The sequence below is a fragment of the Calidris pugnax genome, unplaced genomic scaffold (assembly GCF_001431845.1).
Source record: "Calidris pugnax isolate Ruff unplaced genomic scaffold, ASM143184v1 scaffold24, whole genome shotgun sequence".
Classification (NCBI taxonomy): domain Eukaryota; kingdom Metazoa; phylum Chordata; class Aves; order Charadriiformes; family Scolopacidae; genus Calidris; species Calidris pugnax.
In genome coordinates, this window is record NW_015090922.1 from 24,287,419 (window position 1) to 24,300,092 (window position 12,674).

Sequence of the window (12,674 nt, forward strand, 5' to 3'; positions counted from 1 at the left end):
GGGGGGGGGGGAGGAAAATGTATGTTTGTTTTTTGAAACAGCCATCACTACCTTCAAAGTGCTTTTTCTAATCCATCTCAGATAGGCCATTCTATTTAAACAGAAAAACTTTAAAAGAACCCTTTTATTCTCATTTCTCTATTCAGTGCTTAAATACATTTAAATTCTTCATACAGATCCTCTGGATACAAACAGGACGCACAAGGAATACACAATTAATTACAGCAATGAAGTTCTGGAATTTATTTCAATTTATTTCAAAATCCCTCAGGCTTTTTGAAGCAAAGCAAGTTAAGAATGGTTAACAAGACTGTCCTAATCAAATGCAGATGAATGCAAAGTATTTCCTACTGTTAAGTCATTCAATTTACAAGCTTCCAGCTCACACTCCTCACACCACCTTTTTAAGTTCTCTTCTGTATTAGGCAGCTTCATCTCTCCCTTCCACATTTAATATCCATCTGTCTCTGGTTCTGAGTACAAACTCACCTGTCACTCTCTTTACCTCACCTTACCAGAGAGATACTGTAAAAGCAGCCAGCACACTCACCAAACAAGCAATTCTTCATGTTCTCACTTGGTTTACCGGGTACTGACCCTCTAGACTGCCTGAATGATTACCCACTACAGGGGTTGCTGACAAATACACCATCCAAGCATTACATGTTTCAACACTGCCAAGTCAAACTAAGCACAGACATTCACATTCACTGAGAAACATACAGTAGCTTCTGTGGCTAGTGTCAGCTCCCCACAGCACTCAACAGCATCACAGAAGAAAATGTGAGAAAAGCAAACTGTTAACCATGCCTTAAAAGCCAGCAGCCTTGAACCAGATTGCTGGTATGCTATCACAGCTCCCCTACTGCAATAACCATCACACCCTCATCTTAAACATCACCTCCCTATCTTGCTCATTTCAGTCACACACCAGTTCCTGTGAAAGGTAAAGCTTCACAGCACCCTTGGGACCAGAACAAACACCACATTAGGGCCCTAAACTCGGCATACATCTTCTTAATGGTACCTCAGTAGAAACAATCACAGGATCCAAGATAACACAAAGGGAACTCATACCACATCTGAGCACCTTTCATAGCAAGCAGCTTGCCACACATCTTCCAGCACTTACTAAGCACAGTTCAGGAGTTTCTCAGCTACCACCTGCATCAGCTGGACACAAAGCACACGCTTTTTAAGGTGGCTCCAAATCAAACAGACTTAAGGACAACGCATCACCCTAACAAGACATACAAAACCCAAATGGAAATGTGGGTATGTATAACATGATTCCTAGGATACTACTATTAATCAGTTTTTTCACCACCCTAAAGCCACTCAGTACCGATTTGGCAACAGAAAAAACATTAAATGCAATCTGCTCCCACAACTAAAACCCTTCTGCCACAGTGTTGTATAGCAGCCTTCACATAAATGGGAAACAGGCCGTAAGCACTCAGACCCAGAAGATAGCTTTTATGAAATATGGTTTAATAAATTCTTGATTTCTGCTCCAGTGCCCTTCTCTCCTCTTCAGAGGCAAGAGAGTTATGAGCAAGACTATCTGAGACAGACTAATGCCAAATATGGATCACTAGGCTGTGATGCTGAGAGAAGGAGTCAACTACCACCCTGTTCCAAGAGGCTCCATATGTTACTTCTGGAGCACTGTCTGGTCTGGGAAAGTGGAGCCTCAAGGGCAGTCAGGAAAGCTGTGAATGCAGTCTTCTGCTTTTGTATCACTGAGATGACAGATTGCGTGTTTTAACTGGAATTTTGTTGTAAAAACAAACAATGGCTCATCACAATGTGCGTGGCACGCACTGCTAACACTGAATTAAATGTTTTACGTTAGAATATTCTAGGAAAAAAAAAAAAAAAAAAAGCTATTTCCAGTGTAAGTTTTTGTGTGAAGAACCAACCTGAGAGTGATAAAGAGGGAAGAGGAGGCAGGGAGGAGGTAGAATAGGGCATAGAAACACAGATGAATAGAGAAACAGGGAATGGTATTGAAATTAACATGCAAAATCTTGCAAAATGACCAAAATCTGCTTTATTATGCATTTTCACACATCTTAATCTCATGCTTCTTTCAACTTTTCTGCCTAAACAGAAAAGAACGCAAGTAAACGGACGCATCAGCTCTCAAAACAACAATGCACATCCTTGAGAAAAACACTCAGGGAATTTATACATTTTTGTAAGATTTTTCATTCCAGTAAGTCTGGAATGAAAACTTAATGATTGGCTCTTTCAAGCCACCCTGAAACAACCTGAGTTGGCACTGCTTCCCTCTAAGAAAGAGATGTAATCCCTGCCCATACCAGGAATTAGCTCCTTGCACAATCTGAGACAGTAGAAAGACGGCAAACTACAGATTCAGAATTACTTTTTTTAGTGCTTTGATCTAAAGCACTTCAGACCCAAAGTGATTTCAGCAGCTGTTGCAAACACAAACCCCCAGATTATTTAGAACAATGTTTTAAAAATTCAGCATTCTTTGGAAACATAATTTCTGCTGAGGGAATGATAGCAGAACATGTTAGCAACACATGTGATTAAATATGATCGCAGATAGTAAAGCTTCCATTTAGCTGCAGGGGTTAAAATAGAAAAGAATCACAATCTACAGATAATTTACTAAGAGAAAGACACTTACCAAAGTGGATTACTGTGGGAAACACTAATGACAAATGCCTCTCCTGTCTGGCCTGAGAGGGTACGCCCACTCTTATCCACAATGGTTCCAGAAACCTAAGTACCAATTGAACATAGAGAAAGGAGAAGAATTAAATTAACAGGAATTTAAATGGCTGAATTGCTAAAAGTCAAAGCAGAGAGACCCGTGCTCCACTCAAAGTGTTGACACAAAACTCAAATAGAAAAATTAAACCTATTCCTCCCTAAGCATGTTAAAAAAAAAAAAAAAAAAAAGAGATAAAAGAGATGAACCATTCAGCAGCAAGGTAGCATTAATATCATGGTAGCATTCTAATGATGGCCTCCGAATCAATCTGCAGCAGTTACCTGTTTAGGCAGCAACCAGCAGTCACAGTTCCTCTCCTATTCCCCTCATCCCCCCCGCCTTGCCCTTTTTGTTATTTCAGGTCTCAGCACTGCTATTAGGTTTTTTGGTGGTGGCTGGTGGTGGGGAAGAAGGGCTAGCCTTAAAAAAAAGTTACTCCTTTTGCTACAGGGGAACATCAGATGTTGAACCCAACTACAAAGTTAAGAATTCAGAAGCCTTCCAAAGTCTACTTTCTTTTTTGAAGAAGACAGAATGAGTTTAGAAGACTCCATGCAAAAGGTAAATCCACTAATTACTCCAAAACATGCTTTAACACTGATGCTACCTTCCTTCAAACTACTCAGTCAAGGGAGGAGACCAGCGGAATCCTACAGAGCTGTGCTAAGGGTTGTACTTCTCAACATAACTGAACTGGAAAGGCAGCAGAGAATGAGACAACCAAGCTCACTGACCACTCTGTTCAGGACAATGAAGACAAAAAGTCAACTCTATGTAATCAGAAAACGCTCAGTGCTAACTGGCTTGAATGACAAAAAAGCGGAAACTCTTTCTGATAAAGTATGAAGTTGTGAACACAGGAAAAATTCTACATAATGACACATCCAAACTAGTCTTTGCTGCTCAAGAAACTAATCTGAGTAACAAAATAAAGTTTTATGAATGCAATTTCAAAGCTCATTAGCCATAAAGTAAAACATCAAGAACTACAGAAAGAAATGGACGAGGCATAGAACATCACTAGGCTATCATACACATCCCTGGTGTCTGCACTTGATGACTGCTGTATGCTATTCTAATCCCCCTCTGACTTGAGGAAGTGGAAAACAAAAAGGTGACAAGAATAAAGAATGAATGGTATGGAGCAGCTAAGTAGAAAAGGGCTTTCCAGGATGAAAAAAAAAAAAAAAAAAGACTAAAAGAGGATCTCACAGAGGACTATAAATACCATGACTACGCAGCAAAGGGAACACAGAACAGCTGCTCACTGTCACTTTCCAGAGACAAACGGCAAGACACAGAAGAAGGCATCAGGGGGAACGTCTAAAAGCAAGCAAACTTCCAAACCAGTGCATTCATAAGCTGTGAAAGTTACTGATAGATTATTCTGTGGATGCCTGTGTCTCTCACATGTTTGCACATAGGTTCAAAGGAAGGAGTAAACACATTAAACAAAAAGGTTTTTGTTTAATGATACGAACTGCAAATCAGGAAGCCTGGGCTGCAAACTGCAGAAAACTGGTAGAACATAACAGAACTTTCAAAACAAGCTTATTCTTTTTCTATATTCATTCCTATGTATTCATGACTGCCTGCTGTCAGAAAAAGATGTCAGAGAAAGAATATGGAGTTAGACAGACCTTTTCCGACTTCAAATGGCCACTCATATTCTACTTGAAAATATTTGCTTAATTAATCCTTGAAGCACTGGTTCTTATTACCCTTAAGACAGCAAGCCTGAAAAAATCTTATGAACAGACCTTTTCCTGTGGAAATATAGAGAATAAATACATGCTGGAATGAAGTCATTCCTTAGTGTTCCGGTTGATAAACTGCACTGAGGTACCAAAGGCTGATTTCATAAAACTCTTCACAAAAGAGTTTTTCCTTTCACAGCCATGTGAAAAAAGCATGTTTCCAAGACACTTATTTCCTTCATTTCAAAACCCTTTAATCAACTGCAGCCTCAGCTAGTTCACAAATCAAGCTTAAATATATGTAAAATATTAAATAATACATACTTACAAATATGGGTCGGGGAGCATACTCTTCTTCAAACAATGTTTGGAGTGCAAAGAGAGCTGCCTATAGAAGAATAAGTTGCAAAATATTAATGGACATTTCAAAGTTCTTCAGTTTGTTGGGTGTTTTGTTTCTGTGAGTTTGCCTTTTTTTTTTTTTTTTTTTTAAGTATTTTTTATGGCTGTTTATGCAACGTGCTACCTCACTTGGCCTGCAAGAATGTATTACACTCAAGAGGTTTTACCCTTATCCCTAACATCTTCCAGATGTTCCAAAGCACATTTTGGTAACAAGTAGAAAGGAAGTCCCATGGAGTAACCAAGTAAGACCAAAGCTATTCTGAAACCCAAACCATATTGGGATATATTTCTCCCTCACACCTGCAGGACAACACCCACCCCAAACATGGCTGTATGTAGTATTCTCAGTACACGTTCACTGCCCTTAAATCTGTTTAGACATGCAGTTTGCAAGGGATTCTAACCATCACAAATTTTAACAGTAAGGACTATAGTGACCCCTTGGAAGGTCCTGAATATTTCCTGCCTCAGTAGGGTGAGAAAGTTACACGTGAACGTGAGCTCAGCACAGTGCAAAGCCTAAAGGATGCTGGCCAAATCTCCATGAGGACTGGTCAAGACTGCAAAGGACAAGACATGGCACTGCACACGTTAATCAGCCTGTGGCAAAAGCCTAAAGAAATGCTGTGTGCATATCCAGCCAGACTTTTCCATGTAAAATTGCAACACAGTTTTAAGTGCCCTAACGACTCCACCACCTGCATTGAAAATTATTAGATAAAGAAGCAAGTGTCAAAATCACATTAATTGTGACTTATTTCAACATTTTATTCCTTCTATTTTACATTTTTGATACTCTACTCACAATTTTTCTTTTTCAAGGCTGATGGCAGAGTGTCAGAGTTCCCTAAAACCCCACATTTTAACACAACTGCCTCACAAGCCTTCCCACACCTGCCATCAGATACATTGGACATTCCCTCTCCAGTGTGCATCATAAACACAGACAGACATGTCTTATGGTGAAAAATACAAATATCAGATGCATTTGGAGATGTTTTGCAATACAACAGAGCTTTGGGGAATAAAAGAACAGCTGGAACAGACAGCCAGAAAGATACTAACAGCACATACTAAAAGGCAAAGGAAAAATCTCTAGAAAAGGCATGTTTAATGTTAAAACATATCTCCTCACATTCTAGTTTCTATTTTCTAGCAACTGAAGATTCTATTCATGTATTTAGTAAGCAGTAACTGATAGCTCTTACAAGTAGCATGTTGAATTCCCTCAGGTAGTACACCAAATATATTACTGAGTTGGTTTTTTTTCCCCAGGAGTCTCACCTTGGCATTGGCTGTATCAAATATGGTTTCCACTAATAAGATATCAACTCCTCCGTCCAGAAGTCCTTTGGCTTGCTCCTTATAGGCTTCAACCAGTTCATCAAAAGCTGTAAAACAGGAATGATGTTAATTTCACTCTTTCAAGATCATCACCTAAATTAAATAACTTGATGGTTACAAACACTTACTTATGTTCCTGTAATCTGGTCTCTCCACAGATGGTGACACGGAGAGTGTCCTGTTTGTTGGACCCATGGCTCCAGCAACATATCTCCTAATTCCTAAACCAAGACATAGGGAGGAAAAAAAATGCCCATACAAAAAAAAAAAAAAAAACACAAAAGAATTTACCTCTGGTTTTACAATGACAGCCATGTCAATGTAAAAAACCTCCAAGGACACCAAGACATATATATCATTCAGGGATGAAGAACTATAAGACAGGAAGCTCCTGCCTCAAATCAAGAGTTTGATTAGCACAAGATTACCCAGCACAGCTGGCTTGTCTTATCCAACAAGATGTTCAGTGCATACACACAAGACAAAAGAACATGTAAAATAAAGGCAATTGACTCAGTTTTTCTTCTAAGTATCATTTATCTCTGACACTGGAAGCGTCATTCAGTTACTTTAAATGCACAGCATAGAACTGTCCTGGCATTTTTTACTAGATAACCTGATTTGAACATCCTGGTATGTGTTCATAAAAAAAAAAACCCAACCTTTTTTTTAAAGCGTATTTCAAATACTGCATTTTTATTGCATACTATGAATCACATCATAAGGTGTTATCTGGACAGCACAACAGCACTGTTAGGTTGAAATACAGTTTGATGCAAGAATACAAGAGGAAATTACTTGTCTTTGAAAGACAGCATTGTCTACAGCAGCGTCAATGAGCTATACCCCTCTCACATAAAGCCCAGAAGGTAAAAGCCACATTTACAGATGATGGTCACATACTAGGCACAGTCCAGTAGTTACAAAGTCAAACCACAAGACTTAAAACTAGGAATATATGGTAATCCACACTTACCTACAATCAGCCATCCTAAGTCTTTTGTACAAAGACTTGTGCTGTACAAACCTAAGTAACTTGTAACAGTCCCTGCTGAATTTGTTTTCTTTAAAACACATCTGGAAGATGCGTATTGCCTTGTCCTGATTTTGGATGGGATAGAGGTAATTTTCTTCATAGTAGCTGCTATGGAGCTATGGTTTGGATTTGTGCTGAAAACCATATTGATAATACAGAGATGTTTTAGTTATTGCTAAGCAGTGCTTTCTCAGGGTCAAGGCCTTTTCTGCTTCTCACCCTCCCAGCAAGTAGGCTGGGGGTGCACAGGAAATTGGGAGACAACACAGCCAGGACAGATGACCCCAACTTTCCAAAGGGATATTCTGTAACATATGATGCCATGCTCAGCAATATAAAGCTGGGAAAAGAAGAAGGAAGCAGGGAGGGCGGGCATTCAGAAATGATGGTGTTTGTCTTCCCAAGTAACCATTAGGTGTGATGGAGCCCTGCTTTCCTGGACATGGCTGAAGACCTGCCTGCCCATGAGAAGTAGTGAATGAATTCCTTGTTTCACATTGCTTGCGTGCATGGCTTTTGCTTTATTTATTAAATGTTCTTATCTCAACCCATGAGTTTTCTCACTTTAACCCTTCTGATTCTCTGCCCTATCCCGCTGAGGGGGAGTGAGCGAGCAGTTGTGTAGTGCTCGGTTGTACACCTGCAGTCTGAAACAGGCACAGGACAGCCATCCTGCAAAACGCACTAAGATCCTGCAAACATGCTGAAATTAGTAGGATATGAATAAAGATGTGAAACTGCTACTGTGCCTAAAATGAACAGTGTCTGCAAGTTATGTCTCTGTGATGTAACCCATCAAGCTATCCTCTAGTAAGCAACTTTCAAAGGTTGTAGCGAGACAGTCAAACCCACAAATGAATAAGAAATTAAAATAAATATTGCTTACCTGTCTGAGCAGTTACATCATCTGCTGCTTTTCTGGCTACCTGTGCAGAGACTCTGTTTAACCGATATGCCTGGAACAATTACAGAAATTTACTGAGTAGCCTTTAGTTCAGTACAGCATAACTCATCCTCAGAGAAACATAACACTTCCATTCAGTAGCTTCCAGTATACTCTGAAGTCTCCCTAAGCCATACAAATACATATAAGCACTATTACAAAACTTCCAAAGGAACAGCCCTATACATCTCAGCAACACAGTTCCATGGCAGGTCTCATCCCACATACACCCCAGCCTACAAATCCCTGTCATAAAATTTCATTCTGTAAGGTACTAATTAAATCCTACTGAAGTCAACAGAAGCTGAAGAATAGGACTTCAAGGACAAAATTAACCTACTTTTAAATTCACTTTTTATTCAAGTAGCTTATTTCCAAGTATTTTCTTTCACAGATTTCTCAAATTCTCAAAACAATACGTAACACAGAGCACGTATGACAAATGCAAGCTTGGAAGAACTACATACACCAGTACAAACAACACACAAATATCCAGGAAAAAAGCAGTTCCATTGTGGCATTTGCTAAGTTGCAAGTTGGCAAGACTGAAGCAAAACATCGCTGTTCACATAACTGAGATATTCTGAGAATGCTCAAACAACATGTAGGACAAATTATTATTGCCTGTGCCTTCATCAACAAGAGGCATACTATGACTGTCACACAAAGCAAGTACAACTGTCTACAGCAGTGGAAATGAGCTACAACCCTACCACAAGGCTCTAGAGACAGCATGCAGTCAATAAACACAATACCAATGGACTCTGGGACTAAGCTAATCTTGGCTGCTAAGACCAAAATCTTGATTAACATTTTAATGTATAAATAGTTTAGCATTCTTACCAAATGTTCAAGGCCATAGTCAGCTTGTGCAACTCGGGTGCTGCTAAAAGTGTTAGTTTCAATGATATCAGCGCCTGACAGCAAGTATTCCTGCAAGACATGAAAAAAGTCTTCAAGACCTCCAGAACTGAGATCTGGAATGAAAGCAACCCAACTATTTTGTCTCATTCAGTTGACAGAACGTCATAAATCCTCTCCTAATTCAAAGCAGATCATACTCTGAAGGCCTTACTCAAAAGCACAGGGCCAAAGCAGCAGAAGCGCTCCAGGTAACTAATTTTCAGAGTTTTAGTGTCAGCCACACTTTCTATTAACAGGTGACATTTACAGTCACCTCTGCCACTAGTCCAGCAGCTGGAGCACATTCTAGATTTTTGCACAGGGACATGGTGGGACATAGTCCAATTGCCATCAGCAAGCGAGGGCTACTGTGGGCAGACTCAGAAAAGGCACCAGTTAAACAACAGAGGATTAGAAAATTTAAGACATTCTGAAGGTAGCTGTACAGCACAAGAGAATACTGGCACAGAATGCAAGCTTAGAAGAATTAGGTTTTGTGCAGATCCCATTTAGCATTTAACTAATGGCCCAGATTCACAGAATAATTAAGCTTTCTGCTCCAGTTTTGTTATCTAATTCCCACTAAAGTAAACCAAAATCAAGGCAAACTGAAACATTTTTGCAGATTCTGTGTTTTGATAACCTCTACCAGTTGCCCTCCTCCCTCCCTAACTCCTCTTTTTGATCAGGTTAACACTTAGGTGACCCCTTCATATTTAAGGAAATTAAGACATTTTAAGTGCTAGTAAGTGAAAAATACTGATGTGGCCATTAAATATAAACCACTCAGATTTTCCTGTAAGAAGCAGATGAGTTCAGCAGGTTCAACACAGCAAAGTCTTGATCCAAACAACAGCAGAAAAGCATTAAATTTGCTTTAAAACATATTTTGCTGCAAACTAATATGCTTCCTCTCAACTCCTCCTGGATATATATGGAAATACCTACAAGCAGCTACATGAAAATATGCAAGTTCTTATGTGTACAATAATAACCAAGTAATGAAGTTTCTGAAAATCACCTAGACTACAGAAAGATGTTAAACGTGTACAGCTTTGTACTAGCTTTTGTTTATGTCAGATCTGTAATCTTAGCAAAAGCCCATAGAAGGAAATAATGTGCACAAAGCAGGAACATAAAACACCTGACTACTGAATCTTACTTTGCCAGACAAGCTAACATTAACTTTTCAAGTTACTGATTATCCGTGACGTCTGACTCGCTGGGCCATTAAAAAAAACCCCACCAGCCATACATAAAGTGGGATTATAGTTACTTTGTAGAAGTATTTTCATCTGTTATTTTAAGTTCTGTCCAATTCTCAGAAGGAATAACCACTGGCAGCTATAAAAAATATGAAGTCACCACCCATGGCTCAGAAAACACTTTGACTCAAAAGTTACTGCAGGCATGGGGACCAGCACTGACTTGTTCTTTTCTTACTCTCTTCCTAAAGTGCCTGCAACTGGCCACTGGAGGGACGACAGCAGGCTACCATTGGTTTGACTCAATACATTCATTCTCAAGTCACATCGCTATTGCTCTGCTAAACTTGCAAAAATTCAACTTTTAAACCAGCTTACCCGATTAAAACCACAAGCTATTATAAATCCTAACGTTCATGACCGCTACAGCTCAGTTTACAGTCTAGAGACTGAACTCAATCTACAAATATTTCCTCTTGAAATTTTTGTAGGACAAAGACCTTGATTCTTATCAACTCATTGTTCTTAAAATCCAAAGAATGACAGAGTAGAAATACAAAAGTACATATTACATACCAAGTTTAGCAAGCGTAAGCCAATTATGATTCTAATCAAGGAAATACAGATCTTTTTACTAAACAATTGGTAAAACCCCAAACAGATGTGACACTTCAACTGAATATCAACTAGTTGTAATGCCATTCAAACATTCCAATTATTACAGTAAGACCTAAAAATACTCGCAACTCAAGAAATACAAGACTTAAGAAGTTGTTTTTTAAAGTCTAACTGAAGAAAATAATAAAATCTGTTTGCAAATTCCTAATGTTTAACTCTAGACTGTTTTATTCTCTGGGCAACACATTAATATTCTAGGGGGAAAATGAGAATATGGAAGCACATATACTCATTAGGAAGCCCATATACTCATTAACTATGGAGAGGCCTGCTTCAGGCTGCCACATTTAACAGCTCTTTAATACACAATTACAGAAACATGCATCTAGAATTCAGTTATGTCCTACTTAGATGCACTTCAAGTGCTTGTTGAGGAAGAGAAGAGGAAAGAAAAATGAAATAAATCTGAATCTACAATTAATAGAAATGCATCAGGGACATAAGTCAAAAAAGGGTTTAAAAACAACACTGCCTGGGTGACATCAGGAACCAAGACACAAGTGCTGTGCTCACACAACCAGAAAACTCAAATCTGCTCATTCTTTTTCGCATGGTTACCTAGCACTGTCTTCCCTATCCCCAAAAGACGCCTGACAGCCAGTAGCCTGTGGCATGGAAAGGGGGAACACTGAGGCCAAATTCTCCTTCTTTCTCTTGTAAAGACACAGAAATCAGAACCACCTACCTTGTGTATGTCACAGATTATATCAGGTTGAGTTATACTGAGAAGGTCATTGTTGCCTTTCAAAGGCCTGGAATGATCTTTAAATTCATGCCCTCGGAAATCCTCTTCTGACAGGGCATGTTGCTGGATCATGGTACCCATGCCTCCATCCAAAACCATTATCCGCTCCTGCAGAACTGATTCAATTTCCTCTCCCATGCTTTTCTGGGGATCAGCTGCAAGAAAACAAATCCAATATTTAAGCAGCTTTGAAATTCCCTATCTATACACTCGTGCAAACTGAGCTCTTCCCATTTAAGAAACAGAATAAAATAACTAATCCTCTACTGAAAACTATCAGTAATTCTTTTACTTCACCTACAGCTCCAATCACATGATGTCAGGTAACAGCAGCATCTACCTAAATAGACTCAATTGGTCCTTCATCTAAGTGCAATCACCTGCACACAGTCAGCTGCAGGAACAAGAGTATCAAAAGTTCACAAGGGCATACACCAAACTCTCTATATAAGCTTACCTCCAACACTGAAAAGCCTGATAATTTCCACTATAACAGCATTTCAACAGCAAACAGAGCTGTCTTTTGGTACCAGACACCATACTGTAAGTTGTATACAGGTACAATCCAGAAACTAGTAAATGTCGCTAAGAAAGATATTCTACTTTAATTGCCTATGCCATAACGATAAAGAGAAATGAACTGAGCAAGCAGAAACAATTATTCAACTGAGCTGAAGCCTAGATGGGGGGTTGGACAAGATGATCTCCAGAGGTCCCTTCCAGTCCCGTATCATTCTGTGAGTCTTTCTAGGATTAGACCAGTAAGTAAAAATTTTGCACTTCTGTTAGTGAGCAAATGCCAAGATACACTGACAGATAAGAGTCAGGTTTTATTTTCTTTTGCATAAGCACTACAAGATTTTCTGCTCCACCACAATGCCAGAAAACCCAGTCAGGCAAATCACACGCTAATTATAAGATATTGGACCGGGTAAGTAAAATAATGACCGAAACAGAAAACTGTAGAAATTT

At 39.2% G+C, this 12,674-nt stretch overlaps 1 protein-coding gene across 4 annotated transcripts in view; it reads right to left on the minus strand.

Annotated features, from left to right (window-relative positions):
* Window positions 1–12,674, minus strand: part of MTR (5-methyltetrahydrofolate-homocysteine methyltransferase) — a 53,547-nt gene that overhangs the window by 35,682 nt on the left and 5,191 nt on the right. For all 4 annotated transcript variants that reach the window (XM_014951112.1, XM_014951113.1, XM_014951110.1 and 1 more), the window contains 7 exons: window positions 11,643–11,857; window positions 9,015–9,104; window positions 8,115–8,184; window positions 6,321–6,413; window positions 6,133–6,239; window positions 4,772–4,831; window positions 2,660–2,754 (listed from right to left, as the gene is read on the minus strand). In XM_014951112.1, coding sequence (XP_014806598.1) covers window positions 2,660–2,754; window positions 4,772–4,831; window positions 6,133–6,239; window positions 6,321–6,413; window positions 8,115–8,184; window positions 9,015–9,104; window positions 11,643–11,857 — 730 coding nt within the window. The remainder of the gene's footprint in view (window positions 1–2,659; window positions 2,755–4,771; window positions 4,832–6,132; window positions 6,240–6,320; window positions 6,414–8,114; window positions 8,185–9,014; window positions 9,105–11,642; window positions 11,858–12,674) is intronic.